Genomic DNA, 24,628 nt, shown 5'->3' with positions numbered 1-24,628 from the left:
TGACACAGCCCTCTCTAACTTTAACCTCTCCGTTTCCAACACCGCCCCTGTCATGAGGGTAAGACTGAAGCCTACCAAAAAGTGAAACTCTTGGTACGACTCCGAACCGGCTGCCCTGAAACGCAAGTGCAGGGCAGCCGAACGGAAATGGAATTCCTCGGGCGCACCCTCTGACAAGCTGGCCTGCCGCCTCCTTCAAAGGCAGTATAGACTCTGCATGCGGTCCAAGAAAGAGTCTTTATTGAAGCCTGCTTCTCTGCGGCATCCAATAACACTGCCAAACTTTTCAAAGTCTGCATGGAACTAGTCAACCCTACTGCAGCCTCCACCTCCATTGCACCCACCCAGGCCCTTTGCTCAGCACTGGCAGCGCACTTCACCTCAAAAACACAGGATATCCTATCCTCTCTCTCTTCCTCGCCACCTCATACACCAACATTTCTTGTACCGCTCTTGGCCACCCCTTCCCTTCTTCTCTCTTCTCTCTCACCTGTCACACCTGAGGAGGTCACTAGACAAGTCCGGTCTATGAAAGGCTCCTTCAAACCGGTGGACCCTGGTCCCTTAAAAAACATCCAGGACAACATTGACTCTCTCGCCCCAGCTTTGGCTGACCTCTGCAACCTCTCCTTCGCCACTTGAGTTTTCCACACTGCTCTTAAGCACTCCCTTGTGAGCCCTCTCCTCAAAAAACCTTGTGCTGACACTTCCATTCCGGCAAACTATAGCCCGATCTCCATCACTCCTTTCCTGGGCAATCTCCTGGACAAGTTGGCTATTTCTCAGTTTACCATCCCCACTGAATCTGTTGGTTGCTTCCATGACCACCAGTCTGGCTTTAGGGCACCCAAAGGCACTGAAACTGCTCTTCTGAACACTGGTGAAGATCTGCCCTCAAATTTTGATTCTCTCTCTCTGTCCTCCTTCTACTCAACCTCTCCTCTGCCTGCAATACAGTGAACCACAACACCCTGATTGCACGTCTCTATGATACCCTGGGCCTCACTGATCACGCCCTGGCATGGCTAATCTTCTTCCTCTCCAACCACCCATCCCAGGTGGAATCAATCAATCCATGTGCTGTGTTTCCCCCAGGGATATAACCTATCCACCTGGTTTTTCAATGGCTACAAGGCCCCCCTGGCCGTATGATAACCACCTTTGCCTCCAACTTTCAGTGTTACGCGAATGACACGCAGCTCTCCTTCAGGCTACCCTCGGCATCTTCCTCTTCCTCACTAATACGTGACTAGCCGCAATTCAGTAGTGGTGTGTTCCAAACGACCTCTGCCTCAATGCCAGTAAGACAGAGATTGTCCTCATCAGGACCCCTGCTCCTACCTTCCCTCTTTCTCTCTGGCTGGCCTCGCTTGGCCCTGTGCCTCCACCTACCAACGAGGCAAAAAATCTGGGGATCATCTTCGACTCCACTCTCTCCTTTTCATCTAACATTGCGGATATCTCTAAAAAGGCTTGCTACCAGTTTTGCTACATTTTCTCACCTTCCGCCAGACACTCACCATCTCCAAAGCCCTGGTCCTCTCTAGGCTGATCTACTGCAACAGCCTCTTTCTCAACCTGTCCTCTTCTACCCTCCGTCCTCTTCAACTCATCCAGAACAGAACCGTGAGACTTATCCTTGGCCTCAAGCCCAGGGTCCGCATCTCTCTGGGGCTGAAATCCCTTCACTGGCTCCCCCTGGCTGGAAGGATTAAGTTCAAAACCCTTTCCATTGTGTACAAGGCCCTCTGGGGACTGGGCCCACTCTATCTGCAACGCTCTGTTCCTAAATACTCACCTTCCCAATCCCTCCACTCGTCTTCCTCCAACTCTCTGCGGTTGAGTCGCTTCTCCAAGCACAGACTTGAGAGTCATACATCATAGTTCTTCTGCTCACTCAGAGACATCCCCCTTCTTCCTAGTCCCACACCTTCACCATAGTCCTTCCTCATAGTCCTTCTGCTCATTCAAAGGCATTCTCCTTCTTCCTACTCCTACACCTTCACCATAATCCTTCCTCATAGTCCTTCTGCTCACTCGCAGACATTCCCCTTCTTCCTGGTCCTACACCTTCACCATAGTCCTTCCTCATAGTCCTTCTGCTCACTCCCAGACATTTCCCTTCTTCCTAATCCTACACCTTCACCATAGTCCTTCCTCATAGTCCTTCTGCTCACTGACAGACATTCCCCTTCTTCCTAGTCCTACGCCTTCATCATAGTCCTTCCTCATAGTCCTTCTGCCCACACAGACATTCCCCTTCTTCCTAGTCCTACACCTTTACCATAGTCCTTCCTCATAGTCCTTCTGCTCACTCACAGACATTCCCCTTCTTCCTAGTCCTACACCTTCACCATAGTCCTTCCACATAGTCCTTCTGCTCACCCCCAGACATTCCCCTTCTTCCTAATCCTACACCTTCACCATAGTCCTTCCTCATAGTCCTTCTGCTCACTGACAGACATTCCCCTTCTTCCTAGTCCTACACTAGCATCATAGTCCTTCCTCATAGTCCTTCTCCTCACTAGCAATTGCCAGTGGTTTAGATTCATTCGAAACCTTCCACCCATCACTTTTGTGGTCAGTTTGTTTCTCCTTGTGAGAGAGGGTATGCCCAGACGTGGGTCCCTTGCTCGCTGCGCCACAGGGAACCAGGCTGCACCTCACTGAGGAGGTCCAACAAGGCCGAAACATGTCTGGGGTTGCTTGGTTTTCTGTGCAGAGGGGACCTGGCCTAGCAGTTCGGGCTGGGCTGCTACCTTCGGTGGCGGCAGCTGCTGACTGATTTGCACATGGCTGGTCCCCTTTTGCAATGGCGCAGACGGGCTAAAAAACGGTGGTGTGGAAGGTTGCCCAGAGCAATTGCCAGTGGTTTAGATTCATTTGAAACCTTCCACCCATCACTTTTGTGGTCAGTTTGTTTCTCCTTGTGAGAGAGGGAATGCCCAGACGTGGGTCCCTTGCTCGCTGCGCCACAGGGAACCAGGCTGCACCTCACTGAGGTGGTCCAACAAGGCCGAAACATGTCTGGGGTTGCTTGGTTTTCTGTGCAGAGGGGACCTGGCCTAGCAGTTCGGGCTGGGCTGCTACCTTCGGTGGCGGCAGCTGCTGACTGATTTGCACATGGCTGGTCCCCTTTTGCAATGGCGCAGACGGGCTAAAAAACGGTGGTGTGGAAGGTTGCCCAGAGCAATTGCCAGTGGTTTAGATTCATTCGAAACCTTCCACCCATCACTTTTGTGGTCAGTTTGTTTCTCCTTGTGAGAGAGGGTATGCCCAGACGTGGGTCCCTTGCTCGCTGCGCCACAGAGACCAGGCTGCACCTCACTGAGGAGGTCCAACAAGGCCGAAACATGTCTGGGGTTGCTTGGTTTTCTGTGCAGAGGGGACCTGGCCTAGCAGTTCGGGCTGGGCTGCTACCTTCGGTGGCAGCAGCTGCTGACTGATTTGCACATGGCTGGTCCCCTTTTGCAATGGCGCAGAAGGGCTAATAAACGGTGGTGTGGAAGGTTGCCCAGAGCATTTGCCAGTGGTTTAGATTCATTCGAAACCTTCCACCCATCACTTTTGTGGTCAGCTTCTCCTCACTAACAGACATTCCCCTTCTTACTAGTCCTCCGCCTTCACCATAGTCCTTCCTCATAGTCCTTCTGCTCACTCAGAGACATTCTCCTTCTTCCTAGTCCTACACCTTCACCATAGTCCTTCCTCATAGTCTTTCTGCTCACTCTCAGACATTCCCCTTCTTCCTAGTCCTACACCTTCACCATAGTCCTTCCTCATAGTCCTTCTGCCCACACAGACATTCCCTTTCTTCCTAGTCCTACACCTTCACCATAGTCCTTCCTCATAGTCCTTCTGCTCACTCACAGACATTCCCCTTCTTCCTAGTCCTACACCTTCACCATAGTCCTTCCTCATAGTCCTTCTGCTCACTCCCAGACATTCCCCTTCTTCCTAATCCTACACCTTCACCATAGTCCTTCCTCAAAGTCCTTCTGCTCACTGACAGACATTCCCCTTCTTCCTAGTCCTACATCTTCACCATAGTCCTTCCTCATAGTCCTTCTGCCCACACAGACATTCCCTTTCTTCCTAGTCCTACACCTTCACAATAGTCCTTCCTCATAGTCCTTCTGCTCACTCACAGACATTCCCCTTCTTCCTAGTCCTACACCTTCACCATAGTCCTTCCTCATAGTCCTTCTGCTCACTCCCAGACATCCCCCTTCTTCCTAATCCTACACCTTCACCATAGTCTTTCCTCATAGTCCTTCTCCTCACTGACAGACATTCCCCTTCTTCCTAGTCCTACACCTTCAACATAGTCCTTCCTCATAGTCCTTCTGCTCACTCCCTTCTTCCTAGTCCTACACCTTCACCATAGTCCTTCCTCATAGACCTTCTCCTCACTGACAGACATTCCCCTTCTTCCTAGTCCTACACCTTCACCATAGTCCTTCCTCATAGTCCTTCTCCTCACTGACAGACATTCCCCTTCTTCCTAGTCCTACACCTTCACCATAGTCCTTCCTCATAGTCCTTCCGCCAACACAGACATTCCCCTTCTTCCTAGTCCTACACCTTCACCATAGTCCTTCCTCAAAGTCCTTCTGCTCACTGACAGACATTCCCCTTCTTCCTAGTCCTACACCTTCACCATAGTCCTTCCTCATAGCCCTTCCCCGCACTGACAGACATTCCCCTTCTTCCTAGTCCTACACCTTCACCATAGTCCTTCTCCTCACTGACAGACATCCCCCTTCTTCCTAGTCCTACACCTTCACCATAGTCCTTCCTCATAGTCCTTCTGCTCACTCACAGACATCCCCCTTCTTCCTAATCCCACACCTTCATCATAGTCCGTCTTCATAGTCCTTCTGTTCATTCCCAGACATTCCCCTTCTTCGTAGTCCTACACTTTAACCATAGTCCTTCCTCACAATCCTTCTCCTCACTGACAGACATTCCCCTTCTTCCAAGTCCTACACTATCATCATAGTCCTTCCTCATACTCCTTCTCCTCACTGACAGACATTCCCCTTCTTCCTAGTCCTACACCTTCACCATAGTCCTTCCTCATAGTCCTTCTGCTCACTCCCTTCTTCCTAGTCCTACACCTTTACCATAGTCCTTCCTCATAGTCCTTCTGCTCACTCAGATATTCCCCTTCTTCCTAGTCCTACACCTTCACCATAGTCCTTCACCATAGTCCTCCTCATAGTCCTTCTGCCCACACAGACATTCCCCTTCTTCCTAATCCTACACCTTCACCATAGTCCTTCCTCATAGTCCTTCTCCTAACTGACAGACATTCCCCTTCTTCCTAATCCTACACCTTCACCATAATCCTTCCTCATAGTCCTCCTGCTCACTCCCTTCTTCCTAGTCCTACACCTTCACCATAGTCCTTCCTCATAGTCTTTCTCCTCACTGACAGACATTCCCCTTCTTCCTAGTCCTACACCTTCACCATAGTCCTTCCTCATAGTCCTTCTCCTCACTGACAGACATTCCCCTTCTTCCCTTCTTCCTACTCCTACACCTTCACCATAGTCCTTCCTCATAGTCCTTCTGCCCACACAGACATTCCCCTTCTTCTTAGTCCTACACCTTCACTGTAGTCCTTCCTCATAGTCCTTCTGCTCACTCCCTTCTTCCTAGTCCTACACCTTCACCATAGTCCTTCCTCATAGTCCTTCTCCTCACTGACAGACATTCCCTTCTTCATAGTCCTACACCTTCACCATAGTCTTCCTCATAGTCCTTCTCCTCACTGACAGACATCCCCCTTCTTCCTTGTCCTACACCTTCACCATAGTCCTTCCTCATAGTCCTTCTGCTCAGTCACAGAGATCCCCCTTCTTCCTAATCCCACACCTTCTACATAGTCCTTCTGTTCATTCCCAGACATTCCCCTTCTTCCTAGTCCTACACCTTCACCATAGTCCTTCCTCATAGTCCTTATGACTACACAGACATTCCCCTTCTTCCTAGTCCTACACCTTACCCATAGTCCTTCCTCATAGTCCTTCTCCTCACAGACAGACATTCCCCTTCTTCCTAGTCCTACACCTTCACCATAGTCTTTCCTCATAGTCCTACTCCTCACTGACAGACATTCCCCTTCTTCCTAGTCCCACAGCTTCACCATAGTCCTTCCTCATAGTCCTTCTCCTCACTGACAGACATTCCCCTTCTTCCTAGTCCAACACCTTCACCATAGTCCTTCCCCATAGTCCTTCTGCTCACTCCCTTCTTCCTAGTCCTACACCTTCACCATAGTCCTTCCTCATAGTCCTTCTGCTCACTCACAGACATCCCCCCTTCTTCCTAGTCCTACACTTTTACCATAGTCCTTCCTCATAGTCCTTCTCCTCACTGACAGACATTCCCATTCTTCCTAATCCTACACCTTCACCATAGTCCTTCCTCATAGTCCTTCTGCTCACTCAGATATTCCCATTCTTCCTAGTCCTACACCTTCACCATAGTCCTTCACCATAGTCCTTCCTCATAGTCCTTCTCCTCACTGACAGATATTCCCCTTCTTCCTAGTCCTACACCTTCACCATAGTCCTTCCTCATAGTCCTTCTGCCCACACAGACATTCCCCTTCTTCCTAGTCCCACACCCTTACCATAGTCCTTCATCATAGTCCTTCTGCTCACTCCCAGACATTCCCTTTCTTTCTAGTCCTACACCTTCATCATAGTCCTTCCTCATAGTCCTTCTGCTCACTCAGATATTCCCCTTCTTCCTAGTCCTACACCTTCACCATAGTCCTTCACCATAGTCCTTCCTCATAGTCATTCTCCTCACTGACAGATATTCCCCTTCTTCCTAGTCCTACACCTTCACCATAGTCCTTCCTCATAGTCCTTCTGCCCACACAGACATTCCCCTTCTTCCTAGTCCCACACCCTTACCATAGTCCTTCATCATAGTCCTTCTCCTCACTGACAGACATTCCCCTTCTTCCTAGTCCTACACCTTCACCATAGTCCTTCCTCATAGTCCTTCCGCCAACACAGACATTCCCCTTCTTCCTAGTCCTACACCTTCACCATAGTCCTTCCTCAAAGTCCTTCTGCTCACTGACAGACATTCCCCTTCTTCCTAGTCCTACACCTTCACCATAGTCCTTCCTCATAGCCCTTCCCCGCACTGACAGACATTCCCCTTCTTCCTAGTCCTACACCTTCACCATAGTCCTTCTCCTCACTGACAGACATCCCCCTTCTTCCTAGTCCTACACCTTCACCATAGTCCTTCCTCATAGTCCTTCTGCTCACTCACAGACATCCCCCTTCTTCCTAATCCCACACCTTCATCATAGTCCGTCTTCATAGTCCTTCTGTTCATTCCCAGACATTCCCCTTCTTCGTAGTCCTACACTTTAACCATAGTCCTTCCTCACAATCCTTCTCCTCACTGACAGACATTCCCCTTCTTCCAAGTCCTACACTATCATCATAGTCCTTCCTCATAGTCCTTCTCCTCACTGACAGACATTCCCCTTCTTCCTAGTCCTACACCTTCACCATAGTCCTTCCTCATAGTCCTTCTGCTCACTCCCTTCTTCCTAGTCCTACACCTTTACCATAGTCCTTCCTCATAGTCCTTCTGCTCACTCAGATATTCCCCTTCTTCCTAGTCCTACACCTTCACCATAGTCCTTCACCATAGTCCTCCTCATAGTCCTTCTGCCCACACAGACATTCCCCTTCTTCCTAATCCTACACCTTCACCATAGTCCTTCCTCATAGTCCTTCTCCTAACTGACAGACATTCCCCTTCTTCCTAATCCTACACCTTCACCATAATCCTTCCTCATAGTCCTCCTGCTCACTCCCTTCTTCCTAGTCCTACACCTTCACCATAGTCCTTCCTCATAGTCTTTCTCCTCACTGACAGACATTCCCCTTCTTCCTAGTCCTACACCTTCACCATAGTCCTTCCTCATAGTCCTTCTCCTCACTGACAGACATTCCCCTTCTTCCCTTCTTCCTACTCCTACACCTTCACCATAGTCCTTCCTCATAGTCCTTCTGCCCACACAGACATTCCCCTTCTTCTTAGTCCTACACCTTCACTGTAGTCCTTCCTCATAGTCCTTCTGCTCACTCCCTTCTTCCTAGTCCTACACCTTCACCATAGTCCTTCCTCATAGTCCTTCTCCTCACTGACAGACATTCCCTTCTTCATAGTCCTACACCTTCACCATAGTCTTCCTCATAGTCCTTCTCCTCACTGACAGACATCCCCCTTCTTCCTTGTCCTACACCTTCACCATAGTCCTTCCTCATAGTCCTTCTGCTCAGTCACAGAGATCCCCCTTCTTCCTAATCCCACACCTTCTACATAGTCCTTCTGTTCATTCCCAGACATTCCCCTTCTTCCTAGTCCTACACCTTCACCATAGTCCTTCCTCATAGTCCTTATGACTACACAGACATTCCCCTTCTTCCTAGTCCTACACCTTACCCATAGTCCTTCCTCATAGTCCTTCTCCTCACAGACAGACATTCCCCTTCTTCCTAGTCCTACACCTTCACCATAGTCTTTCCTCATAGTCCTACTCCTCACTGACAGACATTCCCCTTCTTCCTAGTCCCACAGCTTCACCATAGTCCTTCCTCATAGTCCTTCTCCTCACTGACAGACATTCCCCTTCTTCCTAGTCCAACACCTTCACCATAGTCCTTCCCCATAGTCCTTCTGCTCACTCACAGGGCCTCATTCCGAGTATGGCGTTAAGGGATAGCGGCCACCGCTAACGAGAGCGGTGGCGGTAATCCCTTACCGCCATACTCCGAGTTCCCTTAGCGCCATGGTGCTTTTAACACCTGCTTTTAGCAGGCGTTAAATACCATGGCGCTAAGGGACCTTGATGTTAATTACGCCACCGTAATTTACGGTGGCGTAATTGACGCCTTCCCCACTCCCATTATGCCCTATGGGGCAAGAATGGGAATGGGGAAGGGTAAATGGGGATTGGGGAATTACCGCCCCGCCAACCTTGGAATGGGGCGGTAATTCCGCCAACCACCAAGGCGCTGCCGGTCCGGGTACGGCGTCAACCAAGGCGTTAATAGCGCCATTGGTTAGCGCTGTACTCGGAATGAGGCCCACAGACATCCCCCCTTCTTCCTAGTCCTACACTTTCACCATAGTCCTTCCTCATAGTCCTTCTCCTCACTGACAGACATTCCCATTCTTCCTAATCCTACACCTTCACCATAGTCCTTCCTCATAGTCCTTCTGCTCACTCAGATATTCCCATTCTTCCTAGTCCTACACCTTCACCATAGTCCTTCACCATAGTCCTTCCTCATAGTCCTTCTCCTCACTGACAGATATTCCCCTTCTTCCTAGTCCTACACCTTCACCATAGTCATTCCTCATAGTCCTTCTGCCCACACAGACATTCCCCTTCTTCCTAGTCCCACACCCTTACCATAGTCCTTCATCATAGTCCTTCTGCTCACTCCCAGACATTCCCTTTCTTTCTAGTCCTACACCTTCCTCATAGTCCTTCCTCATAGTCCTTCTGCTCACTCAGATATTCCCCTTCTTCCTAGTCCTACACCTTCACCATAGTCCTTCACCATAGTCCTTCCTCATAGTCATTCTCCTCACTGACAGATATTCCCCTTCTTCCTAGTCCTACACCTTCACCATAGTCCTTCCTCATAGTCCTTCTGCCCACACAGACATTCCCCTTCTTCCTAGTCCCACACCCTTACCATAGTCCTTCATCATAGTCCTTCTGCTCACTCCCAGACATTCCCTTTCTTTCTAGTCCTACACCTTCATCATAGTCCTTCCTCATAGTCCTTCTGCTCACTCAGATATTCCCCTTCTTCCTAGTCCTACACCTTCACCATAGTCCTTCACCATAGTCCTTCCTCATAGTCCTTCTGCCCACACAGACATTCCCCTTCTTCCTAGTCCCACACCCTTACCATAGTCCTTCATCATAGTCCTTCTGCTCACTCCCAGACATTCCCTTTCTTTCTAGTCCTACACCTTCATCATAGTCCTTCCTCATAGTCCTTCTGCTCACTCAGATATTCCCATTCTTCCTAGGCCTACACCTTCACCATAGTCCTTCACCATAGTCCTTCCTCATAGTCCTTCTCCTCACTGACAGATATTCCCCTTCTTCCTAGTCCTACACCTTCACCATAGTCCTTCCTCATAGTCATTCCGCCCACACAGACATTCCCCTTCTTCCTAGTCCCACACCCTTACCATAGTCCTTCATCATAGTCCTTCTGCTCACTCCCAGGCATTCCCTTTCTTTCTAGTCCTACACCTTCATCATAGTCCTTCCTCATAGTCCTTCTGCTCACTCAGATATTCCCCTTCTTCCTAGTCCTACACCTTCACCATAGTCCTTCACCATAGTCCTTCCTCATAGTCCTTCTCCTCACTGACAGATATTCCCCTTCTTCCTAGTCCTACACCTTCACCATAGTCCTTCCTCATAGTCCTTCTGCCCACACAGACATTCCCCTTCTTCCTAGTCCCACACCCTTACCATAGTCCTTCATCATAGTCTTTCTGCTCACTCCCAGACATTCCCTTTCTTTCTAGTCCTACACCTTCATCATAGTCCTTCCTCATAGTCCTTCTGCTCACTCAGATATTCCCCTTCTTCCTAGTCCTACACCTTCACCATAGTCCTTCACCATAGTCCTTCCTCATAGTGCTTCTGCTCATTGCAGACATTACCCTTCTTCCTAATCCTACACCTTCACCATAGTCCTTCCTCATAGTCCTTCTGCTCACTCAGATATTCCCATTCTTCCTAGTCCTACACCTTCACCATAGTCCTTCACCATAGTCCTTCACCATAGTCCTTCTCCTCACTGACAGATATTCCCCTTCTTCCTAGTCCTACACCTTCACCATAGTCCTTCCTCATAGTCCTTCTGCCCACACAGACATTCCCCTTCTTCCTAGTCCCACACCCTTACCATAGTCCTTCATCATAGTCCTTCTGCTCACTCCCAGACATTCCCTTTCTTTCTAGTCCTACACCTTCATCATAGTCCTTCCTCATAGTCCTTCTGCTCACTCAGATATTCCCCTTCTTCCTAGTCCTACACCTTCACCATAGTCCTTCACCATAGTCCTTTCTCATAGTCCTTCTCCTCACTGACAGATATTCCCCTTCTTCCTAGTCCTACAGCTTCACCATAGTCCTTCCTCATAGTCCTTCTGCCCACACAGACATTCCCCTTCTTCCTAGTCCCACACCCTTACCATAGTCCTTCCTCATAGACCTTCCGCTCACTCACAGACATTTCCTTGCTTCCTAGTCCTACACCTTCACCATAGTCCTTCATCATAGTCCTTCTGCTCACTCCCAGAAATTCCCTTTCTTTCTAGTCCTACACCTTCACCATAGCCCTTCACCATAGTCCTTCCTCATAGTCCTTCTGCTCACTCACAGACATTCCCCTTCTTCCTAGTCCTACACCTTCACCATAGTCCTTCCTCATAGACCTTCTGCTCACTCACAGACATTCCCCTTCTTCCTACTCCTACACCTTCACCATAGTCCTTCCTCATAGTCCTTCTGCTCACTCCCAGACATTCCCCTTCTTCCTAATCCTACACCTTCACCATAGTCCTTCCTCATAGTCCTTCTGCTCACTGACAGACATTCCCCTTCTTCCTAGTCCTACACCTTCACCATAGTCCTTCCTCATAGACCTTCAGCTCACACACAGACATTCCCCTTCTTCCTAGTCCTACACATTCACCATAGTCCTTCCTCATAGTCCTTCTGCTCACTCCCAGACATTCCCTTCTACCTAGTCCTATACCTTCACCATAGTCCTTCATCATAGTCCTTCTGCTCACTCAGATATTCCCCTTCTTCCTAGTCCTATACCTTCACCATAGTCCTTCATCATAGTCCTTCTGTTCACTCCCAGATATTCCCATTCTTCCTACTCCTACACCTTCACCATAGTCCATCATAGTCCTTCTGCTCACTCACAGACATTCCCCTTCTTCCTAATCCTACACCTTCAGCATAATCCTTCCTCATAGTCCTTCTCCTCACTGACAGACATTCTCCTTCTTCCTAGACCTACACCTTCACCATAGTCCTTCCTCATAGTCCTTCTGCTCACTCCCAGACATTCCCCTTCTTCCTAATCCTACACCTTCACCATAGTCCATCATAGTCCTTCTGCTCACTCACAGACATTCCCCTTCTTCCTAATCCTACACCTTCAGCATAATCCTTCCTCATAGTCCTTCTCCTCACTGACAGACATTCCCCTTCTTCCTAGACCTACACCTTCACCATAGTCCTTCCTCATAGTCCTTCTGCTCACTCCCAGACATTCCCCTTCTTCCTAATCCTACACCTTCACCATAGTCCATCATAGTCCTTCTGCTCACTCCCAGACATTCCCCTTCTTCCTAATCCTACACCTTCACCATAGTCCATCATAGTCCTTCTGCTCACTCACAGACATTCCCCTTCTTCCTAATCCTACACCTTCACCATAGTCCATCATAGTCCTTCTGCTCACTCACAGACATTCCCCTTCTTCCTAATCCTACACCTTCACCATAGTCCATCATAGTCCTTCTGCTCACTTACAGACATTCCCCTTCTTCCTAATCCTACACCATAGTCCATCATAGTCCTTCTGCTCACTCACAGACATTCCCCTTCTTCCTAATCCTACACCTTCGCCATAGTCCATCATAGTCCTTCTGCTCATTCCCAGACATTCCCCTTCTTCCTAATCCTACACCTTCACCATAGTCCATCATAGTCCTTCTGCTCACTCACAGACATTCCCCTTCTTCCTAATCCTACACCTTCAGCATAATCCTTCCTCATAGTCCTTCTCCTCACTGACAGACATTCCCCTTCTTCCTAGACCTACACCTTCACCATAGTCCTTCCTCATAGTCCTTCTGCTCACTCCCAGACATTCCCCTTCTTCCTAATCCTACACCTTCACCATAGTCCATCATAGTCCTTCTGCTCACTCCCAGACATTCCCCTTCTTCCTAATCCTACACCTTCACCATAGTCCATCATAGTCCTTCTGCTCACTCACAGACATTCCCCTTCTTCCTAATCCTACACCTTCACCATAGTCCATCATAGTCCTTCTGCTCACTCACAGACATTCCCCTTCTTCCTAATCCTACACCTTCACCATAGTCCATCATAGTCCTTCTGCTCACTTACAGACATTCCCCTTCTTCCTAATCCTACACCATAGTCCATCATAGTCCTTCTGCTCACTCACAGACATTCCCCTTCTTCCTAATCCTACACCTTCACCATAGTCCATCATAGTCCTTCTGCTCACTCCCAGACATTCCCCTTCTTCCTAATCCTACACCTTCACCATAGTCCATCATAGTCCTTCTGCTCACTCCCAGACATTCCCCTTCTTCCTAGTCCTACACCTTCACCATAGTCCATCATAGTCCTTCTGCTCACTCACAGACATTCCCTTCTACCTAGTCCTACACCTTCACCATAGTCCTTCTGCTCACTCACAGACATTCCCTTCTACCTAGTCCTACACCTTCACCATAGTCCTTCTGCTCACTCACAGACATTCCCTTCTACCTAGTCCTACACCTTCACCATAGTCCTCCACCTTTCACAAAGTCCCTCTTCCTTTGTTGTGGTCCTTTGTTACAGTCTTTGTCCTTTGTGGCAGTGCTTCCCCTTCATGACAGCCCTTTGTCACAGCTGTTCTCCGGCACAAATGCATACCTATAAATCTAAAATGCAATGAACCAATGCAAAAGCCCAAACTATTGGTTTTCATATGTTTGTTTTATTTCTTTGCACCATTTCAAACCATATGTAATGTATTTCTCACTGAATGCCATGCTATATGGATTTAATAGGTTTCCTATTGCATGAAGCTGTCTCTGGAGTTCACACTCTGGCCCTCTTATTGGATGAAGCCCTACGAGGAGTTTACAATCATGGGTCTGATTTGCAAAAGGCTTTTTGAATGAGAAAGGGATTTTATCAGGCCCCATGTCTTTTTCTTGGCCAAATCCCTAATTAACCATTTGGAATTTCAAATCAAAGTATGAAATGAATCCCTATTTGTAATTCAAAAGCAGGTCCATTATTGAAAAAAAGCAGGATTCTGGAATTTAAAATTCTGCTTTTTATTAGATAAAGCTCTATTTACTGTTAAAAAAAATCAGAAGTTCTAATTTGTATGCAAAGCCCTCTGTAATTCAAACTAATTCTTTTGTGTTATTGAATGAAACCCTGGTTTATAATCTTAGCTTTTTAGGGAAGGAGGTTTCATGCCACCTGGCAGGGGTGTTGCTAGGTCTGGAAACGATGCGGGGCTACGCTAATGTCGCGACTGTCGGGACTCGGGCTAGCTAGCCTTTTGGTTGTAGCCGCAGAGCTTCTATCCGGAGATACAAACGAAAGACCCGGGACTATAGCCCCGCTAGCCCAGCACCTAGCGATGCCTTTGCCACCTTGGGCAGCCTCCTGTGCCAGTTTCCAGAGGCACCAGGAGATGAACCTCCTTTCTGGGCATCTGGCCCTCACCCCGTGTCTGTCCAGTGCTTTGGGGATGCTGCATTAGGTCCCATCTCACACCATCTCACCTTTTCTTCAATCTTGCATTCCGTCCTGAGCCAGCTGTGCAGAGCATCGTCCTTGAACACCTGGGTCCCCGTGGCTCCCTTGGACCTTTGGACAGATGCAATGGTTCTGGAGTCTCTGACAATCTCGATCATTCCTGCGTGAAGGACATCATTCAAGTCATGAAAGCATCCCAAACACACAACGTGCCATGTCAACAAATAACTCTGCCAGACTCCCAAATATTCATATGTGCATGCGGGTGCAGGAAGGGTGCTGGGGGAGTTGCAACTTAAATCAAAGATGTTCTTAATTTGGACTCGGGGAAGTGGCAGGAAACACCCTCAGACACTACAAATGTCTACCCGTGTTTCACAAGTCGCCCGCACCCCTTCCTCGGGTGATGCCATTGAAAGGACCACAGCTAAGTGAGGAAAATGCGCTTTAATAAGTGCTTCACTTGTCCCCACCGGATACATCCAAGTCAGCCTTTCAACTGAAACAGAATCTAGATCTTACTCTACATGTTCCCTGTTCCACATTCCATCCCATGGTCCACCTGCGTGGTGAGTGGTGAATGGTACAGCCAGCTTTCATTCAGCGCTTCAGCGCTGCACCCCCCACTCCCTCTTTCAGACCCTTCTGAACCAAACCCCCACATCAATACCAACATCCCCCTCCCTTACTTACCCGCTGGCCCAGTTCCGTTTGCTCGCTCCTTCTCACTGCGCTGGGCAGCTACAACAGAAATGATCTTAACCATGGCAGTAGCCATCTTGTTTCTCTTTTTTTTGATGGGGGATTGGGCACATACAAGACGCGGGCAGCTCGCTCCCAAAAAAAGAACCATTTAAACTATTTACACCCTGGACAAAGCCTAGGAGTGCGAATAGATATTACCCCCTGCTGTGGGGCAATACAGGCTCCTCATGTGCCTACCTAGGCTCGGGCTGGTGGGCTGTTACTCTGCCTGCATGCCCACCAGCGCAGGAGTGAATGCTATAGTAGTTCTTGCTGTGTTTTACACGCCTCGAAGCCATGTCCATCTGGCATGATCTTTAATATTGTACACAGTAAGCGCGAGAACAAAGGCGGAGCTGGAGACTAACGTTCTCCCGTGTGACTCTCTCTGTGATCCTCTTAAATTCTATTACTAAGTGTGCCACCACAACTCCTTTTGAAAAGTGGGTCAATGGTCTTGGGAGGATAGCTCAGGGGCAACGTGCTCGCCTAAGCAAGACGACACGGAGCAACACAGGTTCGAGCCTGGGTCCGCACTTATTAACCTGTGGGTATTAAGTGCGTTATAAATAATAAAATAAAATACATGCATTTCACAACCTTCCTGTGATTCAAGGTTGTGATGCTTTACTCAGCATCCAGTTGTCACACTGGCAATGCCCATACAGCTTGAGTCTGCTAGGGAGCACTCCTGTAGCGCATTGATGCGGTGCCGCGTTCATCATTCATTGCCCTGCCTGGTGCCTAGAGCCTAGAACATGTCCAACGTTTGGGGGCCATTCCATTAGTTTAATAAAGAAGGTCAAGACGGCTATCTTAACATAGAGCACGTCTACACACATGCACGCCCTCATACACAGACACACATGCACACACGCCTGGTCAGACACATCAACGCAAGTACATGCACACAATCAGAACACATATGGCACTATGCACACACAACCCACATACAAGTAGTTATACCAACCAGTCTGTACAGAAAAGCAATGTAAATGCTGTACACTCGATAAAGACCACTTTCAGGCAGGTCAGATACAGCCCCATTAAGCATTATGGTGGCCAGAAAACTCCCACTGGGAAGCGCTATTCACCTAAACATTGCCCTGCCTGACCATGTACTTGGGAGCGACCAGGGTTGACCTTTGCTCCAGACTTACCTGTCTGTAATTGTTTTTTCCTCAAGGATATGCACGGTGTAACTGGTTCGCAACAGCGCCTTGATGCCCTCGGGTTTATGCACTTTATACATACAAATAAATAAATGATAGCTTCATCTGGCTAGCCTTCCCACTGGTGGTTTAGATAATAACGATGCCATCTTGCACTATAAATGGGGCTTATCAGGCAGTGTAGACTACATAGTGATGCCCCCCCCCACTAAGCATTATATGCAGATTAAACCAGGATGACCCACTTTCACGTAGTAGAGGGATGCCCCACTAGTCAATACTACCAGCTGGCGGCCCCTTTTCAAGGCAGGAGCCTGCACCCCACTTCTTTCAGCTATTATGCTGGTGTACCATACCTTCTACCGATTTATTTTCAAAGCCTTAAGAAAGTGCTGGAGTAAGAGCAAAACATGTGCGGGGTGAATGGCATTGTATGATTAAAAGTGGTCTTCCTATTCTAATACAACCAAACAGAGGTATTTCTCTGGGGAGGTTCTTGCAGTAGTTAATCACAGTCTGTCCTCTTCTTCAGGACTCTCTGCTTTTGCCTTGCATTTCAAGCCCTCTCACGGCCATATTACAGCCTTAATGGCCATCTCTCCTCTAGGCTTCTCGACAGTGGTGTAGGAGTTTCCCTAGGGATTTTCCAAGCCCTTGGGTTTCTCAGTGTTTGTAAGCTGGCCACTTCCTGACTTTGGGTTTCAGGTATTCTCAAAAGGTCTCTCCCAGACCTTAGCGTTATCAGAATTTGAAAGAAGTATCTTTCAGACCTTGGCATCGTCGGGGCCTGTGATGGCCATCTTCCAGACCTTGGCATTGTTAGGATCTACAACAGGTATCTTTCACACCTTGGCATCGTTGGGACCCGTGACAGGTATCTTCCAGATCTTGGCATTGTCAGGATTCACGACAGGTATCTTTCACACCTTGGCATTGTCAGGATCCATGACAGGTATCGTTCAGACCATGGCATTGTCGGAACCCGCAACAGGTATCTTCCAGCCCTTGGCATGGTCAGGATCCATGTCAGGTATCTTTCAGACCTTGGCATCGTCGGGACCTGCGACCGGTATCTTCCAGCCCTTGGCATTGTCAGGACCCGCGACAGGTATCTTTCAGACCTTGGCATTGTCAGGATCCATGACAGGTATCTTCCAGTCCTTGGCATCGTTGGGACCCGCGACAGGTATCTTCCAGACCATGGAATTGTCCTGATCCATGACAGGTATCTTTCAGACCTTGGCATTGTCAGGATCGACTATAGCAGTAATGAGAATTTCTCCCCTGTTCCTTGGAGTCCTTGTCAGGCGGGTGATATTGTGTCTTCCTTACATCACAGGTTCCATCTTTCTCCCTTTCTATTGTCCTTGGGTCTATGGTGGTAAGTCTGAGGTTCTGATCTTCCAATTACCCATGGATCCCAACAGTGTTCTGGCCACAGTCTGGTCATCCTCTTACAGCAGAGCGTCCACTCAATGTGAGAGGTTAGGTCTTCTATCCAAGCCCTAAAGTTCTGGACCACCTTCCTCCAGGTCACTGTCCTGTCAATCTTCCTGCTCTGGGTTGCCTTCTCCCAGGCAGCGCTTCTGTCAAGGAATTCTCATTGGAGAGCCTCCCGTCAGGCAGCATTCCTTTCAGCCTTCCTTAAGCTCCCTCTGCTTCCTTTAGGTCTACACACCTGAGTGAACTTTCCTAGTGTCCTTAATACCCAGGAGGCTGTGGAGTATTCCCTAAAGCTGGTTCTGATTGGTTATTCCCCTAACGTTGTTAATTCCCTCTCTGGGATTGGTCATTCCTTTCAGTACTCTTTTTCTCCTTGGTATGTATTTTTTAGTTAAGGGCAGTGATGGTATTATTGGGCAACAGTTTCCTTAACATCTTAATAGGAAGAGTGAGGTTTCAGAAGCACCTGCGGTGGAATTGTTTTCGTAGTTAGGCGACTTCGCTGCATTTTGCAGTCTTTGCCACCAGGTAGTTCCCATGGTATGGGCGCTGGTTGTTTTTGTTCGGGTAAATCAAATAATGGAAATTTGTCAACTCTACAGGTTTGCATGGAGTCTTTAGTGGTTTGTCCTACAATTTGTATTGAGGTCCATGGACTGTGCTGGGTCCTGTGGGATGTATTTACCCATGCATCCGAGCCCTACCTCAAAACTGTGCAGTACTGACATGGAAAACCTCATGATGGCCAGAGCTTCCCAGAAAATGCACAGGGCAATGCATGAAGAATAGGCTGCCACTCATTTTTGCCGATGTTATGGGCACAGAAGGACACTGCCTAAAACCACCATTGGACGACCCACACAGTAGTCTGAAACCATTGGGAATGGCAATGCTGATTGCCAAAAGCAAACCCATAACTGTTGGGAATTCATTTTCTTAAATCCCAAAAATGGGTGCAGTACCAGTACTCACCACTATCCAAAAGCCGGCAGTTTAAAACCACCCTGTGTTTCTCTGAAGGCAAGTCAAAATGCCTATTTTCAAACATTGCAATATGTGCAAAGTATTTACTGAACACCAGCAGACATTTGGCAGAATGGAGTTTTGTGTGCCTACAAAATCTGGGAAATGAAGATCTTAAGACAAGGGTTATAACAAGACTGGCTGAGCTGTGGATTGCAGCAGTTTAAGTTGCACTGGATTTAAAGACACTAAAATCGAAAATGTTTAGGTTAAATGAGTGACCTATGTTTGGTGTCACATGCCTTTGTAACTGTTGAAATGTCATAGTTTTGCACTTAGAATCAGCATTCTAGCTGCATGTGTAAAATTGCAAGTTAAGTTAAAAAGCTACAAAAAACCTGCCAGTTAGCTGAAGGTCTGGTTTAAGGAACTTGATTTTGCTTGGCAGCTACCCCCATCAGGAGTGAAACTTGAGTCACCACTGTGTTCCCAGGCCAACCTTCCTTTTGCTGCCCACACTAAGGATATGCCATCTATCTGATAATTGAATTACCTGTGCTCTGCAGGAAAGTGAACAAAGCCCTGTCCTGGCTCAGGCAAAGGTTTTATTGGCAGGAGTCATAAATGGTCATAAAAAGTGGCTTCCTCCTGAGGAAAGGGGAGGGGCACTGCCTGTGAGAGCAAGCTGGCTTGGCAGAACTGGATAAACCAGTATTCTACCTTGTGCTGACAGAAAACCACACCCCTTTGTAGCCATAATATTGTTTAGAAAAAGATTAATAACTCATGGTGCGGACATGTGAAAATTTTATAAATGACACCATAATTCTTGTGATTTTTCTGCCCACATTTTAAGAGGTTTTTCGACCCGGTGGCGTGTTCAGGGGGGTTTTAGCGGAAAAGTGGATATTACTCTAAATGTATGCATGTTAAAAATCTGAAACTTCATCAGTTAATGTCCGTACTCCCTGCGCACATGTATGTAAAGTTGGGTCAATGTCAGAAATTGAAAAATCAGTTAAAAAGTCAATTATGTGCCATTTCTGAATGCAAGCTCTTAGAAACAGCAGATTTGGACAGAGACATGGCTAAATTCAGCCACACCATGTATATGTAATTTCAAACAACTGTGTAACTCTGAAATATGTCTTTTATTATCAAATATAGAATGTGTGCAATCTGACAGAGGAGTGTCCTATCTGCAAGCCATAAAATGACATCCCTCTGACTCACAGTTCATTCCCCAATCAATTGATAAATGGAAGTTTGACCAATTAGAAGCTGAGAGAGAGGTAGGGTCAGTGATGCTAGAACACACCCACATTCTAAACACATAAAAGCAGACAGACAGGACAGATAGGGACCTTCAATTCCATTTGCTGCAACGCACTCTGCCGGACCATACAACATCCAGAGATCAAGACTTCAAATTCATCAAACCTCCAGAGAGCCAAACTAGAGACTTCAATCTATCCAGAACTAGAGACCCAGACCAGAGAACCAGAGAGAGCTGACCCAGATCACTGTGAAGTGCAGAGACCAGAGGCGAATTTAAAATCTGACCAGATCCGTGGCGTGGCCCATTTCACTCAAGAATATAGTGTGAGTACCTAGAAAACTGTGCAGAACCAATCTCCTAGTAAAATAATATAATTCAATCTATTTAATCTAAGTAGAACTGCCTCCTAACTGTCACCTGTCATTTGTAAAGCTGTCACTTGTCATTTTTAGTTGCAAGCTGCACTTGTCTTTTTGAATTTGAAAATTTCAAATCTGAAAAACAACCTCTATTAAATCGCTCATATCTCCGTAACCGTTTGTCCTAGAGACTTGCAGTAACTTTTATTTGAAAGCTTAGAATCTTAGCTTTGAATCGCACCTAGATCCGCATTCCTACCCCTTATAGTTTTACCGCAATCGCGGAACACGCATTCGCGAATTTTACCGCGATTTGCAAATTTCTTCACATGTAAAAACTGCTGCTGCTTGCCTTCCATTTGCCAGAAATTCGTTTAACCTGCTAATCATTCCTGAATCATTGCTAGTGTGAGCCTGGACTAATATTAACTAGATACCACTCACCCTGAACCTCTGAAAGGGAATTAAAAGCAAATTTAGCATATTTCTCATCCATTGATATTTCAAAACTCCTATCTGTTTTCTGTTGTCTAAGCTTGCTGGGGTGAACTGAATTACATTGATTGCATTTCTGAGAACTGTGTGCTTTCCTCCCATTCCCTTGCATTGCATAAAGAGGGGGGGAGTGAATAGCCAGAGAAAAGTGATTACATTGTTTTATTGAAATCATATTGAGTATTTTCTATACTGCATTTCATTCATTCAACCTTGCATTTCCTTGAACCCTATAAAGCATTCTCTACCACATTATACTTCTGTACCTATTTACCAGTGTGCTACCTTATCCATTTCATCTCAACTCCTTAGTAATTATAAAGAAGTGTGCTAGTGCCAGATTCTCTGTTGTTAATCTGTATCATATCAGATTAAGTGTGATATTCAATTATTAATTTATTATAAAGTGTCATATATATATCTATTGTTTAAATTATCAAATAAACCCTTTTAACTTGCAAAACAGAACTACTTCTTGGCTCAGTGGGGTCAGGGGGATTCCAAGAGAGGGGTGTTATATAGGGGTAGTCATCCAGAACGCATGAACTGGACCTAAAGATATATCAATAAGGGTTTTCATTCAGTATTATAGACTAGGCGTTGACTTAGCTGTAGTGTTGAATTGAATCCTCTTACAAATTGGGGGCTCGAGCCGGACGTTTGGGTTAGAATACCACTTGTGCAGCTTAATACAGTGTGCTAACTGACGGGATACATACATCCGGTCGGATCACCACGCTGCATTACGCTGTGAAGCACTCCTCAAAAGGGACACTCCAAGAAAAGTTCTGTTCTGCAAAAATAAAATACAAACTTCTGTAAGTCAGGACAGAGACCAATCTCTAGAATGACGACCTTAGTAGACATGAAAATGGCCAGAGAGCACCTCTTGCATAAGCTATTTGTGAGAGGTGAATGGACCGAACAGGGCCAGGATGCGTGGTTGCAGGCAATCACACAACAGGTCACTGAAACAGGGTCAGATATATATAGAGATCAGGGTCCATTACATGTGGCCCTGAGTGAACTATATATGGCTCCTAAAGCCAAAGAGGAACACAATAAGATTGCCAGGATAGCAGCATACCTGTACCTATATATGGGAGACATGCAGGATAGATGTGCTGAAAGCCAAAATCTGGCAAATAGGCAACAGATGGTGTTAGAGAAGGTCCAATCTGACCTGGTCTCTTCTGAGCAGAGGCTGCAGAGGAGCCAGGAGTCAGAAAAGGACAGCAGACTGTACATCACTAAAATAAAGGAGGATATGGATGTGCTGCAAAAGGAAAAGTCAGAACAGGATACCAGATTTCTGGCCTTGCAGAAGGAACACCAAGAAGGTTTGGACTCCCTACTGCAAAGCCAGAAAAAGCTGGAGCAACAGCTAGACTTCAATAGGGCATGTGCTGAGCAGGTAGTCACCCTGAAAAGCCACCTAGATAGAGAGAAGGCAGAGAGCAACAAACTAATTCTGAAAGACCTGGATACCCAGGCAGAGTTTGATCAGGAGCGCCAGAATGCTGGTGCCTTCCAAAGGCAAAGGGACGACCTGGCAGCACAGATGCAGGCTCTCAGTCAGGAAAGGGATACCTTAGGCCAGGAAGTCTGCCATTTAAAAAGAAAAATGGAAGAAAATCACCTGACCCACCAGGGACTGGGTGACCTCCAAAAAGAGCACCAGAACTTGCTAGAGCACACCAGGAGGGTGGAGGATGCTCTAGCAAGAAAGGAGCAGGCCAATAGGGACACAGCTCAGGAGGTAACCCTCCTGCAGCAAAGACTGGCCCAGTTCTCCAGGACCAACCAGGAAGCACAGAGGGAAAATGAGGCCCTCTGTCAACACAATGATAGGCTCCAACAACAGGTAGCGATGCAGGAGAGACTGATAGAGTCGAGTAAGGCCTTAACAGAGGAACTGAAAGCACAAATGCAGGCTCTTGCATTGCAACAGGGAGCAGGGGCGGATAGAGATGAGGTCCGCTGGGAAAGAGAGACTCCTGACCATAACCGCAGGAGCCCTAACCCCAGGGGCCTTCATCTCCCCCAGTCCCTGGACTCTACCACCCCCATGTCCCCTGGCGCACATGAGCACAGGGCCGCAGGGATGGCAGATTACTATCCAGCTAAGAGTAGGGGGCTCATAGGCCAGTAACACTCAGGAATGGAGGGGTGGGCATCCGGGTATGGGCACCCAAGTACAGTACAGTTCAATGGGGAACCCCAGGAGAGTAGGCCCATTAAGGGCATCCTGAAAACCTCTGCCCAGTTAGGTCAGTGGAGGGGGTACCCATCAAATCCTGGCAGCAAGGAGGAATCTGAAGACTCCTCTGAACTGCGCAGGACACAGGAGACCAGGTCCCCACATTCTGCCAGCCATTCCCAGGCTCGCAGAATCCGGGAAAACCTGGAAGAACAGACGGGAACCTCTGGGAGCAGTGCCTCTGAGTCCGAGGAAGAATGGACAAGGGTTACCCGAACCAAAAAGGCCAATAAGGCAAAAAGGGCCTTGCTTAAGGACCCCTTAAAGCAGATTAAGGCGATCAGGAGCGTCATCGCGCCTTACCATAAGAACGCTAAGTATTCTGTTTGGGAGCACTTAGAGTTGTTTGAACAAATGATGGAGACTTTCCATTTGAAGGACAGCCAAAGCTGCATTCAATATGTAAAGTGGACCTTCTCCCCGGAATACTCCAGTTTCTTTGCGGGGCTGGAGGACCAAAATCATTTAAGATGGTCCACCTATAAGGCGGCCATCCTGAAACATTTTTCTGTTCACAGAAATCCTCAAGAGGCTCGCAAGGCAGCCTACAATTTGCAATGTGGGGAGGATCAGGCCCCACAAGAATTTGTGCAGGAGTTAAAGCGTGCTTTTGCACAGACCACAAGAAGGGTGCGCACAGATAGTAGAGAGTTTATAAATACGTTTTTCCATGCCTTGCCCAAATATATCATGACCCAGCTTGTGAGGGATTTTCATGAGAAAAGATCTTTAGACTGGGTCATTGAACAGGCTACCCGGATCTATGAGGTGCAGAAGCCCATAGAAAATAAAAGCAATGCCCAGAAAAACCCCAAAGCCAACAGCACCCCTGCTGCTGCCAAGGTGGCAGAGGTAAAGGTCACCCCCGTTTTGGATTTGGAGATGGGGGGGCCTAAAAACCTACCTGCACCTAATAATGCTAGGCCCAGAAGGTCCTCGGGCCAGTCACAGACAGGGAGCCAGGGAGGCAGCCCCACAAATGGGGTCCCTCGCTCTCCTGATTATGTAAGTCCACGTTACAAGGGAAATCGACCCATCCTGGGTTATGTGTGGACTCCTCCAGCCCAAGGGGGGGGATCCAGCCAAGGACCTAACCCAGGGAACTTCCCTCCAAACTTCCCACAGGAGGGCAGAAATTTACCAAACCCTGGGCAGAACTTTTTCCCCAGATATCCTCCCGACTTTCAGCCCCAAAACCATCCATCCTTCTTTCCCCAATTCCCTGAGCCCAGACCACTGAATCCGGGAGAGGGGAGGCCAAGGGTGGAGGGGTACCCAAATCTTCCCAACCAGGGG

At 47.7% G+C, this 24,628-nt stretch overlaps 1 protein-coding gene across 2 annotated transcripts in view; it reads right to left on the bottom strand.

The window, feature by feature from the left end:
* LOC138566221 (phosphatidylinositol 4,5-bisphosphate 3-kinase catalytic subunit gamma isoform-like) overlaps positions 1-24,628 on the bottom strand; it is a 152,188-nt gene that overhangs the window by 36,239 nt on the left and 91,321 nt on the right. For both annotated transcript variants that reach the window (XM_069643280.1, XM_069643279.1), the window contains one exon: positions 14,644-14,777. In XM_069643280.1, the coding sequence (XP_069499381.1) occupies positions 14,644-14,777 (134 nt within the window). The remainder of the gene's footprint in view (positions 1-14,643; positions 14,778-24,628) is intronic.

This window comes from Ambystoma mexicanum, chromosome 2p, assembly GCF_040938575.1.
Source record: "Ambystoma mexicanum isolate Mex_15411 chromosome 2p, UKY_AmexF1_1, whole genome shotgun sequence".
Lineage (NCBI taxonomy): Eukaryota > Metazoa > Chordata > Amphibia > Caudata > Ambystomatidae > Ambystoma > Ambystoma mexicanum.
This window is presented reverse-complemented; position numbering and strand designations above follow the sequence as displayed.